Here is a 22,277-nt window from a genome sequence, read left to right as displayed (position 1 = left end):
CCATGATTTCACTGCCTGCAAGCCACACATGCAGCACGCAAACACATTGGAAGCTTATGTTTCTATACTTCTCCACATTTAAAGGTTTGTTTAATTTAAGGTAAGAATCTTTTTATACGCTAAGGTAGGTATTTGATAAACAGTTATACACATTCACTACCTGCTTTCATAGACTTTACGCAGTAGCACACTCAATCTACACAAGTCGACATGTGTCAACGTGTTCACTCTAATACTAACATAGGTTTTGTATTTAGGATACAATAACATAAACCACATCTAACACCTACAAAGGATGTTTCAGCAATGTTTGAAGCCCATGACCACTATTTTCCACACAATCTTTGTATAGTACCCAAAATTATGACCTGTACCACTATCTCATCTGCTATGATTTGGATTTCACTACACTCTGGATGTAAGATGCCACCAATCACATTATTGCACTCTCATCTCTCTAACAAAGGATTCCTACATCTGCTTATGACACTGTCAAATCATATATATTTTAAAAGTTATGCATGTTTGTTCACAAGCTAATTTATCATGTTTGGCCCATTCACACATCTTTTTTTAGGGAGGACACATATGAATTCCTACACAAATGTACCTTTTCACCCTTGTTTGTCTGCCTCACCCACTCCATGAGGAAAGCATTGTTCTGGACCTGCTTTTACCTACTACTGTAGGAGCTACCTCACCTGCACACAAACTGCTTTCTCACCTATTAAGTTGCTCTGCACATGTGCTGACACAAACTAATTAGCAGGGAAAAGTTGGATAGGAACATGGGAATGGCCATGGAGAGGGTTACACATGGGAAACTTCCACCACACTTCAACAAATGTTCAAAAATACCCTGGTCAGTAAGTACACATAAATCTAGTATTTGTTTCACACAAGAAATGACACATACCACAATTTAGATTTAATTTGTAAAATAAATTTATTTGCTGTTCAGCATCACAGCTTGACACTTTAATGTGAGAAATCAAAAAAACAAATAAAATAGACACACAAATAATAAAACAGCCAGAACAAGAGGTTGCATATCTCCAAACATGTGTTACCCTGCAAATGCAATGGTGAAAGAAATGGGGACACCAGAATACGTACTGCAACAACCAGGGTGAATACTAAGCAAGATACACACCACCAAAAAAAAATATCCTGCATTTGTAGAGGTCAAAATACGAACTTTCATGCCCATGGCACGCAAATGGATCGATGGGCAACTCAGGAAGCGGATGTCCAGTGCAATTTAAACCTTTGGCCTCCAACCACAGAGGAAGTGAACCAGGTCTCATTTGGGCCCTTTTTTGCCCCTTTTAGATGGGGCCTTGGGGACAGGGGCCTTTGGGTCAGCTGGCTTTCGGCGTCTTCCCCTAGTCGACACAGGAGGGTCAGCCGAGGTGGAAGGTTGGGGAGCAGCTTGGGGTGGGGCAGCAGATGGGGGATTGTCCCTTAGGGACCTGGCGGTGGACAGCTGCTCCGCAATAAGTTCATTCTGGCGGCTGAGGTGTTGGCCAATGCTTAGCATGCCAGCCGCCAGAGTTTCATTAATGCGGTTCAACGCCTCAACCTGCAGCTGGTTTGTGGCCTTCCACTCCGCCAGAAAATCCGCCACCTGCTGCTGACGGATCGCAGCATCCACCCCTTGCTGCTCGATCCTGTCCAGCGTCACCAACAGGCTCTCACTCAATGTCTCCTGTGGCTGGGGCTGGGGGCGACGTCTTGGTGGAGGCTGGACCACCTGCTCCACCTGTGGCTCTGCAGAGGCCGATGCTGCCGGTACATCCTGACTTTCTGCTTCTGCTAGGATAAGAATTGAAAACAATGTCACCATCACATACGCAATAAAAAATATCTTTCTAAATACAATGCATTACTGTGACTTACCATCAAAAGCAGCAGCAAAGACCTCCACCGGGAGCTCACTGTCCATATTGGAGATCCCCCTGATCTCCCCCACATCGATCACGTCACAGGAGTCCAGCTCCAGGGGGGTAAACTCCAAATGGTCAGGCATAGGACCGCTCCCGGTGGACATGCTGTGGTTGTACCGGTCAGTCATCTTCCTCTTCAGGGCACTTTTGAAGTCAGTCCACCTACAAGTTTAAAAATACAAATATCACCATGAGATATGTGCACCACTGTGCTACGTGTAGGGTTACCACCTAGTCCCTTTAATTCCGGACACATGTTACTTACACAGGTTCTGTGGCAGTTTAAAATTAGGTGAAGTGGAGTCTTGAAGTCAGCCAGCCACAGAACCTGTGTAATTAATATGTGTCCGGAATTAAAGGGACTAGGTGGTACCCCTAGCTACGTGACATTTCCTAGTGTGGGTGATCTTTTGTGCCATGTGTGGCCAAATATTTCTTTGATGGACAAAACCATGTGCACTGCAGGTGAGGCAGGTGTAAAACCCCACCCAAATCTGATTATCTCTGCACAAGTAACACCTGCCTCACCTGCAGTGCACATGGTTTTGTCCATCTAAGAAATATTTGGCCAGAAAGAGTGAACTAGAATAAGGGCCTCAGTTCCTGCTGGAGACTGCTGAACAAATTGCCCTGACAAACACACTAACCTTTTCTTCACCGCGTCCCAAGTTCTGACCACTGGTGCCACCTGGTTCACTTCCTCTGTGATCTTGTCCCAAAGGTTTTTCCTTGCACTGGCACCTGGCTTCCTGGTTGCCAATTCAATCCATTCGCGTGCCCTGGGCACGAGAATTCGCATTTCGGCCTCTACAAATGCAGGGTTTCTCCTTCTGGTGGTGGTATCCTGCTCAGTCATCACCCTAGATGTTGCAGCACGTTTTCTGGTGGCCCCAGCTCTCTCACCATGCACCTGCTGGGTCACACCTGTTTGGAGAGATGCAACCTCTTGTTCTGGCTGGTTGCTTGGCCCTTGTGGAGCTGGTGGAGGTTCACCAGGGCCTGTTACTGAGGGGCCCGCTTGATCTTGCAGGCGACTCCTCTCTTGGGCCCTCCTTCTCCGCTCCTCTTCCCTCTTCTGTAATGCTTGAAGCATGGATTCTGCTTGTGCTCTCTGCAGAGCGTCCTCTGCTGCTGAATCGTCAGAGTCAGACATGTTTGCAGCAATTGTGGGCTGCATCTGACTGAATATTTATATGTTAATCTCCCGCCACGAACAAGGGGGCGTATATTTTTCCCCGCAAGGTAGATGCAAATTTACGCCGATATTTCCCGCCGATAATTGCCGCTTAAATTACGCAGGTCTCAATGCACCTGATCAATCACCCGTATATGTATATACACAGGTTGTGGAGCATTGTGGGCTACATCGTGAAATGTGTGCACCTGTCATTCCAATGATGAGTGTTGTCAGCTGGTATCTGTTGGAGTTCGTGTATGCTTTGTGAGTCACATTTCAAAACATCACGTTATCATGCTTGCCTTGCATATGTAATGTGTATGAAATTGTCATACAGCAACATGTTGCATTGTGGCCCTTTAGGCAGCGTAGTTATAAGTAGAGGGTTGCGTGTATTATTTTCCGCCTACTGTATATACAGTACTCCTCCCCATGCATATCGGTGTATCGTGCCCCCTTTAAGCAGCGTAGTTATAAGTAGACGGTTGCGTGTATTAATTTCCGCATACTATATATACAGTACTTCTCTTCATGGCAATCGGTGTATTGAGCCCCCTTTAAGCAGCGTAGTTAGGAGTAGACGGGGTGCGTGTATTATTTTCCGCACACTGTAAATACAGTACTTCTCTCTTCATTGAATGCATGCTGTTGGTTGTGGTGTGTGTATATCGGAACGGTCCGCGTAAGTTTCTATTCGCATCCAGTTTGTTAATGTAAGAGGGATTAATAAAGTTAATACCAAACAAACAATTTCTTCGACCAATCAGCAAGCACCAAAAGTGATATATGTACCTGCAATTAATAACTGCGCCATTGCCAATATGACTTGTACAAGAGCTAGGCCCTTTTCGACATCAGAGCTTTTGGCCCTGGTGGAAGTGATGGATCGTCACCTGGGGCCCAGGGGCCCATATGTTTCAAATGCGGACAAGCGGCGGGCGTATAATGCTGCCCGCCGCCTGATATTTTCCACAACCGGCGTCCGCAGAAGCCTGGGGCAGGTTGAGCGGCGCTGGTCCGACCTGCGCCGGCGGCAGCCGGTTTTACTCAGCAGCCTTCGCCGCCATATTGCCCGATGTAAGTTTTGATTACTAGTATGTCAGCGTTTTTTAGCAATGTTTTGTGTACTTTTTATAAATATGTTCCTGAGTATGGGGGTGTATATGGGTGTATAGGGGGGGTATATGGGGGGTATATGGGGTGTATATGGGGTGTATATGGGGTGTATATGGGTGTATATGGGGGTGTATAGGGGTGTATAGGGGGTGTATATGGGTGTATATGGGGGTGTATAGGGGGTGTATATGGGTGTATATGGGGGTGTATATGGGGGTGTATATGGGTGTATAGGGGGTGTATATGGGTGTATATGGGGGTGTATATGGGTGTATATGGGGGTGTATATGGGTGTATAGGGGGTGTATATGGGGGTGTATAGGGGGGGGTTTAAGTAGTTGATCAGTTTTTGGGTGTAGGATATCAAATAGTTTGCATGATAAATGTCTGAAATTTCACAGCAATGATAATTTTGAAGGTTATGAGCATGACTAATGTGAATTTTTCTTTCCCCCTTTTTTATGAAACCCAATCTTCGATTTCTATGCCATCAACATGAACATTTCAGCACGGGCAAGGGCACGCATTGAAGCCCGGGAGCAGGCAGCCCGGGACCAGGCAGCCGAGGAGGAGGAGGAAGAGGAGGAGGAAGAAGAGGAAGAGGAAGAGGAGGAGGAGGAAGAGGAGGAGGAGGAGGAGAAGAAAGAGGAGGAGGAAGAGGAGGAGGAGGAAGAGGAGGAGGAGGAAGAAGAGGAGGAGGAAGAAGAGGAGGAGGAGGAAGAAGAGGAGACCCAGGGTGCAGTTTTCACCCACACAATTTCCCCATCCCCCACCCCCTCCACAACCCCCACCCCCTCCACAACCCCCCCCCCTCCACAACCCCCACCCCCTCCACAACCCCCACCCCCTCCACAACCCCCCCCTCCCCACCCCATTTCCAACCCCCCTACACCTCTCCACCACCCACCCCCAAACCTCTCCACTCCCCAGTAACACCCAGTACCTCGGTCCAAACACCAGGACCATCCTCCTTGCTCCTGCCTTCCCCAACCACTCCACAGCCAACCAGCGGCGCCCAGGATGGCTCATGTAGCCGTAAGTAAATAATGTGTCTAATGTTGACCTACACATTTCTACACATAAACAATCACAACAACCACATATGTGTATCCAACATCAACATTAGTTGCAACATATCACTGCAGGGCGACCATGAGGTGTGTCCTGTCCTTCTCCAGGAACAAGGGTCCCCTTGGTGGTTTTTTTGAGTGTGGCCATGCCTCACCCCTTGAATAATTGACATAACAGTACATCCAATGAGATATCCGACATTAGTGGTGTGGTAGTTATGTGGCTCCAGGTGTTGGGTAACTCCAGTTCCCAGCATGATGTGCAACACAGGGCCAGATTATAATGGAGGCGCAAGGGGTCAGTGCCCCTGGGACCCCCTCTAGCTAGGGGCCCCCTGTGGTTGTCATTTTTTTTTTTAAAAAGACAATGTTTAAGTTATGTGTTTTTTTTTAGCTAAATGTTTTGTGCATGGGTGGGGTAGTGCTGCAGCTTCACCTATCTGCCAATGTGACAATGATTTATGGTGCTGAGCATCGGGAGGCAAGGCACACTGATTGCACAAGTGTGCAGTGCATTTCTGGGAGTTGACTAAGTCCCATGACACTTTGCACCAGAGGACAGAGGCTGAGAAGTTTGTGCTGAGCTCTGATTGGTGGAGCTCATTACATGCTTCTCAGGTCCATGGAGAACAGCAGCAGCAGCTTAGTCATAGGAGGGTTTTTAATCAGAGGCAGCACTAGGACTGTGAGGTCTCCTCCAGAGTAAGGGCAAGAGGGACAAACACAGGCTTTTCATGTGGTGTGTGTATATATATATATATATGGTGTCTATTATTATTCCGAGTGCCGCCAACCCCCTGTCTATATATATATATATATATATATATATATATATATATATATATATATATATATATATATATATATATATCCCCTGCAGGTAACCATTGACCAAGTTTATTCTGCCTTTACTCTATGTTTTGACAGTATAATATTCGCCCATGCAGTATGCGGCCAGTAATGACAAGTGCAAGGGGGCCCCCCGCTCTAAAGTACCCCGGGCCCCCCAAAGGCTTAATCTGCCACTGGTGCAACTTAAATGTAGAGATTGTTTTGGTAATAGTGTGTGAGGCCATGCGGATGCATGCTTTACAAACATAGCTGTAGGCCTATAATTTGTACAGCAATGTCCTAAATTTAAAATAGTAAGGAGTGCTTAAGCCACAACAATGTCATAACCCTTAAATAGCACAGGCTAATTGTGAGGTTAGAGGAGAGTCCCCCCAAAACCAAAGTACCAATTGGGATACAGCATACATTCATTGATGAAGGAGTAATTGAATTAATGTTATTTACTATGTACAGTATGTGTGTGTTAACATATTATTTTTTAGTACTGTGTTTACAGCAGACCCATCTTCAATGTAGTTTACAAATGTATGTGGCCTTCACACATAACTCTGAACTTTTTATTATGTACAAATACAACAAACATTTGTGTATGTTATATATTAATTTTTTTTTTTTATCCCTTCACTACAGACACTGAACAGCAACAGGAGGAGGTCGCCAGAATAATGAGGGAAATGTTCCTGACCCTCCTCTATTTATTGATTCTTTTTGGGCAACTGGAGGCCCTCATTTAATTTATTTTTATCCCCCCCCCCCCCTTATTATGTTTGTTACAAATAAAAGTTTCGATTCTGTTATAAATTGCCTGTGTTTTTACTAATAAATATGTTAGAGGGCTTGTAAGGGTAGGTACATACAGATGTGTACTGTACGTTATACTTGTAATTTGAGGTGAGGGGTAATGATTGATGTGTGAATGTGTGTGTTTTTGAGTAAAATAACACATAGTGAAAATGCATGAATGTTTAATGTTGTTCGATTAAAACATCACACATAACATCAGGGTAGGTATACATGTTACACATTTTGGACAAAGTAATTACGTACATAATTTAGTACATATACAGAAACACCAACATAACTTGATTTAAAAGTAACAGCAATATGGGGACACATAGATAGTGATTAAAATGCCACATTAGAACATAACAAATATACATGTAATGAGGGTTAAAATGTAGTTTTATTAGGTCTTTATTAAGGTAGACAATTGAGTTAATAGAAAACAATAAGTGAATAACAAATAGATTAATTAATCAATTGTCAGATTAGTAGTTGAGAGGCAAGATTTGCAGGTCCATATATGTGAAGGGTATGCCAGCGTGCACGGACGTACGCTCACTCTCACGAGCGGTGACATAAGCTGAGTTTTCCATTGAAAACAATAGGGACCCGTCCGTGCAAACTGGGCCGTCCGCGTACGTTGCCGTACGCTCATTTGTACGGCACTCCCCTTCTACGGTATTTCTGGCCGTACGTAAGCGGCTGATTTGTGGGTGGACTTAACCCTAACGGCCGCGTACGGCTAGCGTGCGGTAATGGCGAACGTACGCACGTTTGGCCGCTCCGATCAGAATAAGGCCCTTAGTGTAGTAGTGTAGTTAAACTGTTAATGTTGTTAACATGTGCAGTGCCGACTAGAGTCAGACTGCACTGCAGACAGAGGGGTGCTTTCAGTTCTGTGCAGTGGTTGTTGTCAGTCAATTCCTCATAGTGTGCAGACAGAGTGCAGACTGCAGACAGACAGAGGGGTGAGTTGTACATACTTGCCTACTTTTGAAAACTAGTTTGAGGGAGATTATTGTTGGAAATATAATTTTCACAGCACCCCATTGAGGGTGTGTGTCATGCTCCACACAAAGGGAGTGTCTAGTTCCATATATGGAGAGATTGTGAAAAGAGATTGTGAACGTGGCACCTAGAAGCGTGGGTGTGTACTGCTACATCTGAGAGGAATCTTTTAAAATGATTTATATCCAACTGGAAATGAGCTCCAAAGCAGTTAGAAAGAGGTACTGTACTTGCTAAAGTGCTGGCAAATGGTGCTGATGATTCAATGTAAAGGTATCAATCTCTTATTCCTGTTTCCCCAAAAATGTAACAGTGTAATGTGGGCTAGGTGAAATGAGGGAGATTGCTAGACTAATGAGGGAGAGAGGGAGATTGCTTCTATTTCAGGGAGTCTCCTGCAGAATGCAGGAGGGTAGGCAACTATGGGTGAGTTGTGTAACTAACTTGTGTTTGTTTGCTGTATACTGTAACTGCAGTAGAAAAATATACTGATGTGAGGATCACACCAGTATATACAAAGCAGCGCTGGACACTAATGTTTAAAAATTGACAATATGTAATAAAAACAATTCATACAAATGAAAACACACTATATGATTGGCAATAGCTAAAAAGGCATAATGATTTAAAAGGACCTGAGGGACATTTAATGCCAGGGCTTGGGGACATGTATTATAGCCATGTCATTCCGTATATATGGAGGTGTAGGTGGTGTCTCCGGTGATTTATAATAATTACCGAGCCGGTCGCCACAGATGTAATAGGTGGATGTTCCTTAAATATCAGGCAGTCACAAATACCCCTTGTGAGATTCCGCAATCAGCTCCTTGGTAAAAGTGCAGGTTCTCTAACAGAGACAATCCTCCTTACAAACGTCCTCCTTGTGTATATGGATGGTAACTGACGCGCTTCCCTGCTTTGTCAGCAGCTTTATCAAAGGTGGACCTTTGATAAAGCTGCTTACAAAGCAGGGAAACGCGTCAGGTGTTACTATTGGACTAAGGACATTCTTTTTACCTTTGGGACCAGCCACCATCCATATACACAAGGAGGACGTTTGTAAGGAGGATTGTCTCTGTTAGAGAACCTGCACTTTTACCAAGGAGCTGATTGCGTAATCTCACAAGGAGTATTTGGGACTGCCCAAATTTGGGTAAAATGCCCAGTGTGTATGCACCTCTACTAACACTGTACTCCTCCTGTATACACTACTAACAGTGTGTTTTCATTTGAGAAATGCATTGCCTAGTATTAGATTCACAGTTCAAGAATGGCTTCAGTTATAATTAGCCATGTCAATTAATCTGTTTCATGGCCAATAGCAGTGATAACAGATGGTGATTAACGAGGCAGAAATGCAGCCAATAATAAATAGGCTCACTAAACTATTATAAGGGAAATGATTTGCTCTTATTGTCAGGTCTGACAGAATTCTCTGTGCTTTATTGTATAAGAAAAAAAAGGCAGAGGGCACTTGACATTTTCAGCTGTATCAGAATTATAGTGGTTTATTGTTTACATACCAGTGTAATGTTGGAATATCATTTGTGGATGGAATTTACATCATTTCTCCATACCTACCAACTTTTTTCCTGAGGTAGGATGGACATCTGCTCCCGCATCCAAAATTGGGGGGCGTAGCCTGGTGGCAAGGGGGCATGGCCTTAAGGGAAATCGCCATACACACAAACCCCACCTATGTTTTCATCACTGTGAGGGAATGCCCAGCGCTGTAGGAGCTGCTGGATATGCACCAGTCCTTCTCTCCTGTGAATAGACGCACATAGGATACTTCCTACTCCTAACCGCAGGTCGCTGCAGCCCACGGGTGGGACAGTGTCTGCAAAATGGGAGTTTGGTGACGCCTTTCTGAAATCTCTCTCTTTGCAAATGTTAAATCTCCTGTTAATCTGCTGAGTGAAGCATGGTGAAATTTTTTTATTATTATTTTACTTTGCTCCCTACTCAGAACTAGCCTTAAAACTATATAAGGGAGCAAATACATAATTCTTATAAAGTTCTTATAACAAAAGTTTTGCAATCAGATAAAACAATGTTCTCATTTATCAACATCTATCCTCCGCATCTGCAGAAATGACACCGTGTTTTTACTACACAGGTTTCATGGAGAGCTTGAAAAATCTCCTTGCTGACCAAGACTGCACTGTCCGACAAAAGACTACCGAAGTATTTTACATCATGGCCAGTCATAATGCTGGAAGGTAGGTGACCTTTGACTTGGAAGAGATTCTGAAATGATAGCATCAGAATGATAGACAGACAGGTTGGGAAGCGATAACCAGTAGCGCACGCAGGGGGGGGTTTGTGAGTTCCCAGAAAACCCCCCCAGGAGTCTAAGGACCCTAGGCTGAAAGCTGAGGGTCCCCTCTTTTCATTGGTACAAGAATTTTAAAAATCGGCCCTTGGGAACCGGAGATATCTGACTTCAAAACAATGGTCCCCATCCAAGCCTGTTAATTGCTCTTCCCAGTCAGATATTTCAGGTTATGTCTGACTAAGAGTTTTTCTGAGGATATATTCCAAAAGCTGGGACTCTCCCTCTTTGATGGACACTAGTAGCTTGTCTCTACTATTCACAATACCAGAGATATCAGCCTTCCAGCAGCTGGTTACTGCTCCAGCTCCACACACCTGGTATGTAGTTTTATATACTCTTTGGCGGATTGCTCTGCCTCCTGAACTCTGATCCCCTAGTCCCCAATACCATTTGGTAGGTGGGATTCTCTAGTTTTTAATTCCATTAAAATCTAAGAAATCTGTTTCCGGGAACTGGAGATATCTGCAGTCAAGCAAGCTGTCCTCCCACCAGAAAATTATGAATAATAAGCCCACTCCACTATACACCCCATCTCTGCATATTAAACATCCTCTACCACCCTGGAAGTTATGTATCAGGGCCCCTTCATTCAGCCCAATGCCCCCTTCTCCCACCCAATCTCCCACCATCTGTGCAATAAAGGGGTAATTAGTGGAAATTCCTGATCCAGGCCCTACATGCTGAGCGATTGATATAATACCCCCTACCACCCGTGGGACATCAAAGCTTCCCCCACCCCTATCGCTGGAGGATCGGTAGGGGCCCCAATACATTGCTATGCCCAGGGGTCTACACTACTGTTGCTGCCCCTGTATGTGTATATATATATATATATATATTTATATATATATATATTTTTTTTTTTTATTATAATTATTTATATACATTTGGTCTATCTATAATACTTTAACTGACCCGGCATATACTGGGTCACCTAAGTGTCCATCTCCGGAAACCCCCTTCTGAAAATCCTGCGTTTGCCCCTGATAACCACATGATTGGTATCATAACTGGAGTGATTTAAGCTGCCCACACACAGAGTAGTGTTTATTTACATACGTCAACACTTTATTCCAGCAAGCACAGCTTCTTGTCTGCCTAGTGCACACACCTTCGTAGTCATGGCACTGCACCTGGAAAATCAGCAGGTTTGTGGATTCTGTGAAATAGAATTAACAGTAGTTTTCAGAAGTCTATTGACTTACCTGCAAACTTTATTCGTTCCAGAAAGTTTTCAGAAGTCTATTGACTTACCTGCAAACTTTATTCGTTCCAGAAAAAAAATGTACTTGAGGGTGGCCGCAAGCAGCCACATGACCTTTAGTGCAGTTGATTGGCCCTGCAATGGGACAGCTGTTTCCCCCCCACACACTTTACCAGCAATAACATGGAGACTTCTCATTCACCCACCAGCTGCTGCTAGGTGGCAAGCCTGCTGACAGACAGAAGCTGAAATCCATCTTTTGAATTAATCATACGAGTGAGGGAACTTGGGATTGTTCTTAGTGAGCTTTTTCCAGAAGTGCAGCTAAAATTTACGGTACTTGTTTCCTATCTGGGTGCACGCTACGTTAATTGCGCACCATGCTATTCTCCGTATAAAAATCGGATCGCATCGGATACCACAAATGCACATACACGATATTGAACGATGCGATCCGATTTTGTTCCCCCATTACCAACGACACCACCACTATCCACGTGATCCCGAAGCGTGGCGAGCGCAGCGAGCCCCGCGAGGGGCGGCGGTACGCGTCCTCCGACTTTTTCATACCCCCACTATCCACGTCGGCGTGGAGTTGAGAATAGAAAGTGTGGCGAGCGCAGCGAGCCACCGAGCCCGAAGCGTGGCGAGCGCAGCGAGCCCCGCGAGGGGACGCGGATACCTGTGAAGCCCGCGAGGGGACACGGATACCTGTGAAGGTATCCGTGTCCCCTCGCAGGCTTCACAGGTATCCGCGTCCGCTCGCCACGCTTCGGGCTCGGTGGCTCGCTGCGCTCGCCACACTTTCTATTCTCAACTCCACGCCGACGTGGATAGTGGGGGTATGAAAAAGTCGGAGGACGCGTACCGCCGCCGCTCGCCACGCTTCGGGATCACGTGGATAGTGGTGGTGACCAGGGCCTGAAATGGTTATTTAAAAAAAAAAAAAATTTAATTCAAATAAAATATTTGAATGAAATAAATGTGATCCGATACAAAATGTAGTCGGATCGGATCGGACACCATCGTACAGCATTGTGCACCGCATGCGATGCGATCCAATTTAAAATGAAATCGGATCGGATCAGATAGCATCGTATGCCATCGTACATCATCGAGTACCGAATCCGATGCGATGCGATCCGATTTCATTACGGTGCCGTACGTAGAAAACCTGGGCGCCCAGATAGGAAACAAGTACCAAATTTACAAATTATGTCTACTAAAACTACAGAGCAAGACAAGAAAAATCAGGTATTTGCCTCATGGTGGCCAAATCAGGAGGGCATGATGTCCAAAACTAACAAAATGCTTTATCTCTGCACACTTAAGCATGCCTGCCTACTTTTCTTCACTCTGAGTGAAGGGAGGGGCGGGGCGAGGCTGCCGTCAACCAAGCTCCGCCTCCATGACAGTAAGATGCAGTAATTTGAGGGTCCGCGTAGGTGCTAAAATGATGCAATTCACAGCCCCCTCCCCACAAACTTCAGGATTTTATGCAGTGGGGTCTTTGGGAGGCTTGGCTATACAGGGGGCTGGGAGGAGGATCCTATTTGCGGGGGGGCTCCCTGCCATTCCAGGAGGGTAGGCAAGTTTGTACTTAAGTAGGGGCTGTTGCCACTATTATCAGGCCCCTCCTTAAAACAAAAGTTAAACCACTGGATCAGTGAATGACTTAGCCAAAATGCTTTGTTCTGATTGTAGAGGTATTGGCTGAACTAAGATATTGCACATTTTTGCATTACTGAAAGGCATAGCAAATTTTGGGGAAAGTACTAGGCAATGCAATTTTAGCCTCTCGTGCCAACAGCTCTGCTCCCAAAAAAAGAAGTGGGGGCATGTTCGGTTCTTATTTTCTGAAATACAGTGTGGCTTAGGCGCACCTGTTTTCACATTTGTGCATGGACCTTGGGTAAGGCAACCCCATTCTCCACTGAGACCATTTAAGGCTGTACTGAAATCTATACAAGTGCATTCATGATTGTTGCCTGTTTTTTTCCTGGTTTGCTATAAAACCCAACCAATTTAAATAGATTTTTTTCCTGTATAGCACCTGCCATGAGGCCTGCACATAGCACAGTGTATCCATTTACCTGTGTTAATTTGCTGTGGATAACTGTATCTCCTGGAGCTATCCAGTTAGCCTAGATAAGCTGACGCAGGCAAGAACAAATCACCAAAAGCAGACCCATTTTGGTGCAAAAACAGTAGCATCCACAGGGTTAACAAAAATATGCTATCCCAATCCCACTGACTGAGCCGCAGCATGTGTGTTTACACATGCTGCTCCTCCATATAACTGAATAAGAATCCCACTGATGTAAATAAATGGTAATCTCCTCAGCCAATTAGCTGCGAGCACCATAGGAGCTCTGAAACTGATTGGCTGTTAGCATCCCATTGTAGCCAATGTTATGAAAACAACATTGGCTCATATGATGGGGGAACCGGCAAATCAGTAAGACTGCAAAATCAATTGAAGGTATCCCCAAGGTCAATAGGGGTCACACCTTCAAATGACTTTGCGGTCGGGCTGATTTCTCTGTGGATGCAACTTGAAATGAAGTGGACGTGATCTACACTGGACCTAGTATATTTTTTTCACACCTCCCTATTGGATTCTACTGGAGAAGAGGACCAAAGTATGTGGGAACGTAAGTAAGTAATGTATGGGTACTTATGTAATATCTGGGCTCCCGTTTTTCTTATGAGACCACGTCCCCTCGCCACACTATATAAAATCAACTCCATGCGTAGTTGGATAGTAGGGATATGAAAAAATGGGGTGCATTTAACATGGGAGCCCAGATAATAAATAAGTACCAATGTATGTATGTGTATGTGCATGTATATAAAATTCTACTTTCATGGCGTGTGTGTTTGTGTGTGTGGGTGTTCATTTATAGTAGTTCTTATTGCAGTATTGGTTGTCCCCTGTATTTTTGGTTATGCTCGGGAAGGGGGACCCCATGCCTTTTTTTATTTTAACATAGTAGAAAAATGCACATTCTCTTTACCTTGAAAAAAAATGCACCTTACCTTAAAAATTGCACATTTCCATTACTAAAAAATCACCAGAAATCGCAATCTGTTTCTACTTTGTGCTAAAAATTTGCACCCTATTACATTTGTGGCAATAGTTGTACATTCCACATGTACATAGAAACATAGAAACATAGAATTTGACGGCAGATAAGAACCATTTGGCCCATCTAGTCTGCCCCTTTTTTACCCTTCAGGTAAACTCAACCCTTTTTAATCCTTATTTCTTTGTAAGGATATTCATATGCCTATCCCAAGCATGTTTAAATTGTTCTACTGTCTTAGCCTCTACCACCTCTGATGGGAGGCTATTCCACTTATCCACTACCCTTTCTGTGAAGTAATTCTTTCTAACATTTCCCCTGAACCTACCTCCCTCCAGTTTCAGTGCATGTCCTCGTGTTTTATTACTTGTTTTCCTTTGAAGAAAATTTCCCACCTGTACTATGTTAAAACCCTTGATATATTTGAAGATTTCTATCATGTCCCCCCTTTCCCTTCTCTGCTCCAAACTATACATGTTAAGATCTTTTAGTCTATCCAGGTAAGTTTTGTGATGTAGGCCATGAACCATTTTAGTTGTCCTTCTTTGTACACTCTCCAATGTATTTATATCCTTCTGAAGATATGGCCTCCAGAACTGGACACAGTATTCCAGATGAGGTCGTACCAATGACCTATAAAGTGGCATTATTACGTCTTTTTTTCTGCTACTGATTCCTCTCCCTATGCAACCAAGCATCTGACTAGCCTTCCTCATTGCTTTGTTACATTGCCTCCCTGCCTTTAAGTCACTTGAAATAGTGACTCCTAGATCTCTTTCCTCCTCAGTAGTTTCCATTATAGTACCCTTGATACTATATTGAGCCTTTGGGTTTTTGAGTCCCAATTGCATAATTTTGCATTTTTTAGCATTAAACTGTAGTTGCCATTCTCTTGACCAATTCTCAAGTTTACTTAGATCATCAGTCATTTGATTTACCCCTCCTGGTGTGTCTACTCTGTTGCATATCTTTGTATCATCTGCAAAAAGGCATACTTTCCCTTCAATACCATTTGCAATGTCACTGACAAAGATATTAAAGAGCACTGGTCCAAGTACAGATCCCTGGGGTACTCCACTGGTAACATGTCCCTCCATAGAATGCACTCCATTTACGACAACTGTCTGTTTCCTATCCTGCAACCAGGTTCTTATCCATTTAATTGTTTTATAATCCAATCCCACACTTTCAAGTTTATTTAGCAGCCTGCAATGTGGGACAGTGTCAAATGCCTTACTAAAGTCTAGATATGCCACATCTACAGCCCCCCCTTCATCTAGTATTTTGGTCACGGAGTCAAAAAAGTCAATGAGACTTGTTTGGCATGATCTCCCTGCAGTAAAACCATGCTGTTTTGGATCCTGTAAGTTGTTTAATTTAAGATATTCCACTATTCTTTCTTTTAATAGTGTTTCCATTATTTTCCCTACTACTGATGTAAGGCTCACTGGTCTGTAGTTACTTGCTTCTTCTTTGCTTCCGCTTTTGTGCAGTGGAACTACATTTGCTTTTCTCCAGTCCTCTGGAACTGCACCTGTATCTAGTGACTGGTTGAATAAATCTGTTAATGGCGCTACCAACACATCTTTTAGTTCTTTTAGTATCCTTGGATGCACTCCGTCTGGCCCCATTGATTTATCCACTTTCAGTCTTGAAAGTTCTGTTCGGACTTTCTCCCTAGTAAATGTACCTCCATCTACCTTATTTTTATGAATGTCCTTGCAACTTAACTGTGGTCCCTTCCCTTCTCCTTCTATAGTGAATATAGTGAATGTACGACTTACATTTGGCCCCATGTCTCTTATGACAAATGTTTTTTCTTTCTGTTAGTTTTTTTTCTTTTTTAACTCCAAAAATACTACTATTCTTATCAGGTGGTGCTTGTAATGTTCTGTCATTTTACACAAGTTGACAAATGTACTAAGCTTATGTTGGGTAAAGATGTGCTAGTAAGTTCTGAGTACATGAATGAATGCACTAGACACAATGGGAACATTCTGATCACAACAATGTATTGAGGACAAAGGTCACATGGACAGTACAGGTGGGTTAGTGTTTCTGAAATCACAAGTACATGATATGCTTGGGTTGGTAAAGTACTGGGTACTGTAATTACATGCTGGGCACAAATATTGAGCACTGATATATCGGACACTGCTGGTATGTGTTATGTGCTTGGTCTGTCCACAATAAACCAATGGGTTCATAACAGAGGCAGAACTATAATTGGTGCAGGGGCCCCTGAGGACTATGGGACCTAGTGATGCCACTGTCACCCTCACCCTGTCACCCACTGTTTTTCCCTGTCACACTCTGCCTCCCCCTACCTCTCTCGGTCACCCCCTGCCTCTCCCTGTCACCCACTGGCATGTTGATTATTGAACTTGGGTTGGGGTGGTGGAGGGGGGCCCACATCATATTTTTTTTACCTGGGCCCATCACCCACAAGTTCTGCAACTGGTTCATAATGCTCTGAACACCACACGTTTGGTTACATAATTACTAATCTTTAAACTTTCTGTACTAAATGCAGATGCACATGAAAATACAAGCAGGGCTTTGGACATCTGCTAACACATTGATAAGGGATGCAAGAGACTTAGGGTGTTATAGAGCCTACACACGGGGAGATGCTGAAGCGTTATGAGCAATGCTAGATCGCTCAGAGTGCTTCAACAAGATCGCTGAGCACACAACGATGTGTCAACGCTGTGTGCTGCGCGATCTGTCAGGGCCAGGGTTCCCCGGTGAGAACGATTATAGATTTATCCAACATGCTGAATATTAAACGTGGGCGATTTTGGTGCGTGGGGCTGCGCATCTCTATCGCTATAGCCTCTACACTGTAGGCCCCATTAGATATACAAAAAAGCTGGTTGGGAAAAGCACTGGTGAGATTTACCAAAGCTTTTCAGTGCCTGTTTTACGGTTCAGAACCTAGAGATTCGAGGGAGTGTTGCTGGCTGTTCCAAATAACAGGTGCAGCTCTAGAGAAGTTCTACACTTGTGTGTCAGGAGAGGTAACAAGTGAGTTACATAACAGATCCTAGAAAGAATACAGCATGCTATTGGGAGAATACTTGAGATATAGGAGCCTATTCTGATTCCTTCGGTCTTCCGTGCGTTCGCACGGAAGACCGATAATTAGTGTCTGCGCATGCGCAGGAGCATTTCTGCGCATGTGCAGACACAGGGTGCGTGCACCCATGGCGAACTTTCAGTTCGCCGGGTGCATGTACCCTAGACTGCGTGCAGGTGCTGGGGGGCGCTGGGCTGCCCCATCACCATATGGGAACACCCAGCGTTCCATGGTCGTTCCCATGAGAACGCTGGGCGTTCTCATGGTAATGAGGCCGTGACGGACATGCGCGCGGGGGGGGGGGGAGCGGGCAGCTGACATCACCGGCTGTCCTTGCACAGGGCGGCCGCAGTTTAGAGTGACTATATTAGTCACTCTGAACTGCATGCACAGGAGAAATCATTCGATGGTCGTCGACCATCGAATGATTTCTCCCCGCCTGCGGGCGGAGTCTGATGGATTTCTCCCCGCCTGCGGGCGGAGTCTGATGGACTTGCAAGGCTTTGAATTTTGCAGCCTTGCGAGTCAATCAGAATAAGGCCCATAGGCCAGAATTCAATGCTCTTGATTCACTGCTTTTTTCGGTGAACAGGGCAGTTTTTTCGGCGAAACTGTGAATTTTTTCACCGAAAATGGTATTCGCTATACTTAATGATCCGGCCAACTCAGTGAATGCCGGCCAATTCACAGTTTCCTGGTCGCTGCAATTCGCTCGTGTATTTCAATGGGGTTTTGACTAATTCGCCGAAAGTGTATTCAATGCTAAAATGGAAAACTGCTTTCACCGTGATTTTTGCAGAGTTTCATCATTTTGCATTCAACATCTTTTTTTAGGTGAACTGCAATGTGTACTTTTAAAATAAATGATTTCTATTCATTTTTTTGGTGTCCAAAAATCAGTTTTTTATTATTTGAAGGATCTTGCTATTTTTGTTACTTAACATGCTGCACATAAATATATTTTGAATGTAAAAAGTTTTTTTTCATTACATATGCAGGGGAGAGGGGACCCGCTCATTAATATTCACTGTGCTGGGTCTCGCTCATTGCATATGCTCGGAGCGGGACCAGCTCAGCACACACTACACGCAGGGTCACCGGCCCTCCCTGCAGTGACTACTGTGTGCTGTAGCACTCCATCCCACCGCAGCGGCCGCTCTGTCCCCCTCCTGGCTGTGCAGCACCAGCTGCCCGCCATCATGCCTGCCGCCGCCGTGTTGACATATTGGGGTATTTTCGCCTTCAGGGGCAGCGAGCCCCTGAGGTGTTGAATACGGTGACCAGCATGTCAACATGTCCGCGAAAGCCCGGCAAGCGCAGGTGAAAGCGTTACAGCGTACTCTGCCCCTGCGCTCACTGGACCATTGAATATTGGCCATAGGATGGACCAGGATTGTTGTTGGCTTGGTCTATCAAATATTTTTCATCAACCCACTTACACTTGTTATTTATAATATAAATGTTGAGACCACACATTGGTCTCAATCCAATTACCCCTGATGATCTTGCAGGTGTGAGTTATCATGGCAGCTGCTGCACTTTATGGTGGCCAAAAGAGCTCACTTCCCCATAGGATTCCAAACACTTTTGTGGGAAGTCGGGCTAATTTAAGCCTGTGAAGAGTGCAAGTCCGGGTGCTGTTGCCGACATTAACATGCCACAGAAATGGCACATTGCACCCTATGCGCATCACAGGATTGACCCTATTACTGTATATTTAATAGTGCTGAAATGTTTGTAACATATTTTTTTAACTATTGCTGGTTTTGGGTAATGCCAGATGGGCGTTTTACCGTGCCAAGTTTTTCCAGACAGAAAAAAGTTCCATGCTGAATTTCCTGTAGTGACACCAAGCTCTCAATAGGAATGTTTCCATTACTCAATGAGAAATGCTCAATCTGCAAAGACAATGCATACTGCACTCTGAAGCATTCTCGTGTGACAAGGAAACTGGGAATTTCCAACAACAGCCTAGAATCAGCACAGGATCTTCAGGATAATGCATTTTCTATCTGGAAAGCAAATACTGGTGTGACAGCACAGCAACCATACATGACTGCAATGAAGTGATTCCAGGTTGCACTTAACCTAATGTGATCAAGATCCAACACTGCTCCGTACAATTATCTACATAGGCTTTCATAATAAAAAGAACATGATACAGTTCTTTTTATAAGCAAAAAATATTTATCAATGAGTGAAAATTGCCTTTTTCAGAACAATTTTATGCAATTGGTTATTCATTTGTGACATGTAGAATTGAGCAACCTATGTTGAGTACTTACATGACCTAGCTCCATATTCTGTATTTAACCATAGCTAGCCTCTTAGTGCAAAACATTTCAACTCTCCTTAAATATATTCCTGATCTACTTCATAAAAACAAAAAGTCTATCAATCTCCAAAGATAAAATATTTGCTTATTTCCGTTATTCTTCTTTCAGGGAAGGTATCTTGTCAAGTGACGTTATTATTGCCCTGTCCCGTCTCCTTGATGATCCTGTTAATATTTGTCGGATGAACATGCATCAGACATTTCAGATGCTGTCTGAGCTTCCAGCTGGTATGTACATACTTACCTACAGTATATATATTATACACTATTGTGCAAAAGTTTTATGGAAAAGTGCTGCAAAGTAAGAATGCTTTAAAAAAATAGAAATGATAATAGTTTATTTGTATTAATTATCAAAATTAATAGTGAGGATAAAAGGCCAGAAGAGAAATCTAAATCAAACCAGTATTCACTGTGATCATCCTTTGCCTTCAAAACAGCAGCAATTGTTCTAGGTATATGTGCACACAGATTGTGAAGGAACTAGGCAGGGAAGTTGTTCCAAACATCTTAAAGAACTAACCACAGAACTGTGGATGTAGGCTTGCTCAAATCATTGTGTTTCTTCATGCAATCCCAGACAAGATGTGGAGATTATATCATAACTTCCAGAGCTTCTGGTTCTTCTTTACACTTTGGGGTTGTTTTCCTGCTGCAGAATAAATTTGGAGAAAATCAGATGCCTCCCTATTGTGTTTCTCAGAACTGAGAACATTAATCCTGACCAAATTCCCAACTTGATTTGCTGAAGTGCAGCCCCAAACTCGCATGGAACCTAGGAGACAAATATTAATTTATCAGTCCATACCAACGGCTACCACTTTTCTGAACCCCAGTCCCTTTGTTTTTGTGCATATTTGAATTGCTTAGCCTTGTTTCCATCTCAATGGTATTGGTAATCGTGTCCAAATCAGTGACACCACCAACTGCCACTGATTTGGACCCGATTATACGAGAAAATATATCAGTGGCCATCTTTTTGTTCACATGAAAATATGCTAAATATTTATTTATAGTTTAACTCTACATGGCTAATTTTGCCTTATATGACTTAATAGAGTTATCACCATTTTAGACCAATTGGAATTAAAAGTTAAGTTTTAACTCATTATACATTATTCTCTACAAATTAAAAGTGTGCCTCCAAAAAGGAATCCTTGTCTGCGAACGGCTGCCCACTCTTTGTGGACTACCGTTTCTTCTCTTTTTAAGTTTCAAAGGAAAGTAAGCATGAATTGTCTTCATCTGATGCACTACATTTTTTTTGACTGACCACGGCATGTTTGGTTCTCAGCGTTGCCCATTTCTTTGTGCTTCATCAAAAAGCTTGAACAGCACATCTTAAAACCCCGGATTGATTTGAAATCTTTGCCTGGGAGAGTTTTTGCTGCTACAGTATAACTACCTTGGGTATTGTTGCTGCGCCCAGTCTTGCCATGGTGTATGACCTATGGCATGAAACAGTTTTCCACAATCTCACCTTTGTAGCAAAGTTTGGCTGTTCCTCGCCCAGTTTTAAGCTTCCTACACAGCTGTTTCTGTTTTAGTTAATGATTGTGTTTCAACCTTCATATAAAAATGATGATTGTTATTACCTGTTCGGTATGATTGATGAATCTTACCCCTGACTACAATCCCAAAAAATCCCTGACTTTGTACAACTGTACCAATAAAAATTCAAGCTGTTTTGAAGGCAAAGGGTGGTCACTCCAAATATTGCTTTGATTTTGCTTTCTCTTCTTGTCAATCACTTTGTATTTTGTCATTTGTTACAAATAAACTATTAACACTTCTCATTTTTTTTAAGCATTCTTATGCTGTGTACACATGGTGCAATTTGGGATACTGATTTTGACTATATAGTCAAAATCGATAGCAAAATTGATAGCAATATTGTGCATGGGGGACCCTACAGCATCACTCTGCTAGCGACGATCCTGAGGCTAGGTGCCAGGTACCCCCCCTCTTTTCCACTCCGTACCGGGGCATTGTGCTATAAAGTAATTACAGGTATACGCAGGTATACCCTAAATGCCTCTGTAACTTCTTTTACCTCTTAACGGTCTTCACTCTGCCACACACAGCTCACCTCCCACCAATACATAATGGGGGGGTTATTCTGGTTCACTCGCAAAGGCAAAATCACTCTAATGGACAAAACCATGTGCACTGCAGGGGGGCAGATGTAACATGTGCAGAGAGAGTTCCATTTGGGTGGGGTTTGTACTTCAAAATGATATCTATATTGCAGTGTAAAAATAAAGCAGCCAGTATTTACCCTGC

The 22,277-nt window shown here is 43.7% G+C and overlaps 1 protein-coding gene across 6 annotated transcripts in view; it reads left to right on the top strand.

The window, feature by feature from the left end:
- RSPH14 (radial spoke head 14 homolog) overlaps nt 1–22,277 on the top strand; it is a 241,662-nt gene that overhangs the window by 75,331 nt on the left and 144,054 nt on the right. For all 6 annotated transcript variants that reach the window (XM_083148009.1, XM_083148044.1, XM_083148037.1 and 3 more), the window contains 2 exons: nt 10,072–10,174; nt 20,104–20,222. In XM_083148009.1, coding sequence (XP_083004135.1) covers nt 10,072–10,174; nt 20,104–20,222 — 222 coding nt within the window. The remainder of the gene's footprint in view (nt 1–10,071; nt 10,175–20,103; nt 20,223–22,277) is intronic.

The sequence above is a fragment of the Crinia signifera genome, chromosome 1 (genome assembly GCF_055691185.1).
Source record: "Crinia signifera chromosome 1, ASM5569118v1, whole genome shotgun sequence".
NCBI classification, from domain to species: domain Eukaryota; kingdom Metazoa; phylum Chordata; class Amphibia; order Anura; family Myobatrachidae; genus Crinia; species Crinia signifera.
This window is presented reverse-complemented; position numbering and strand designations above follow the sequence as displayed.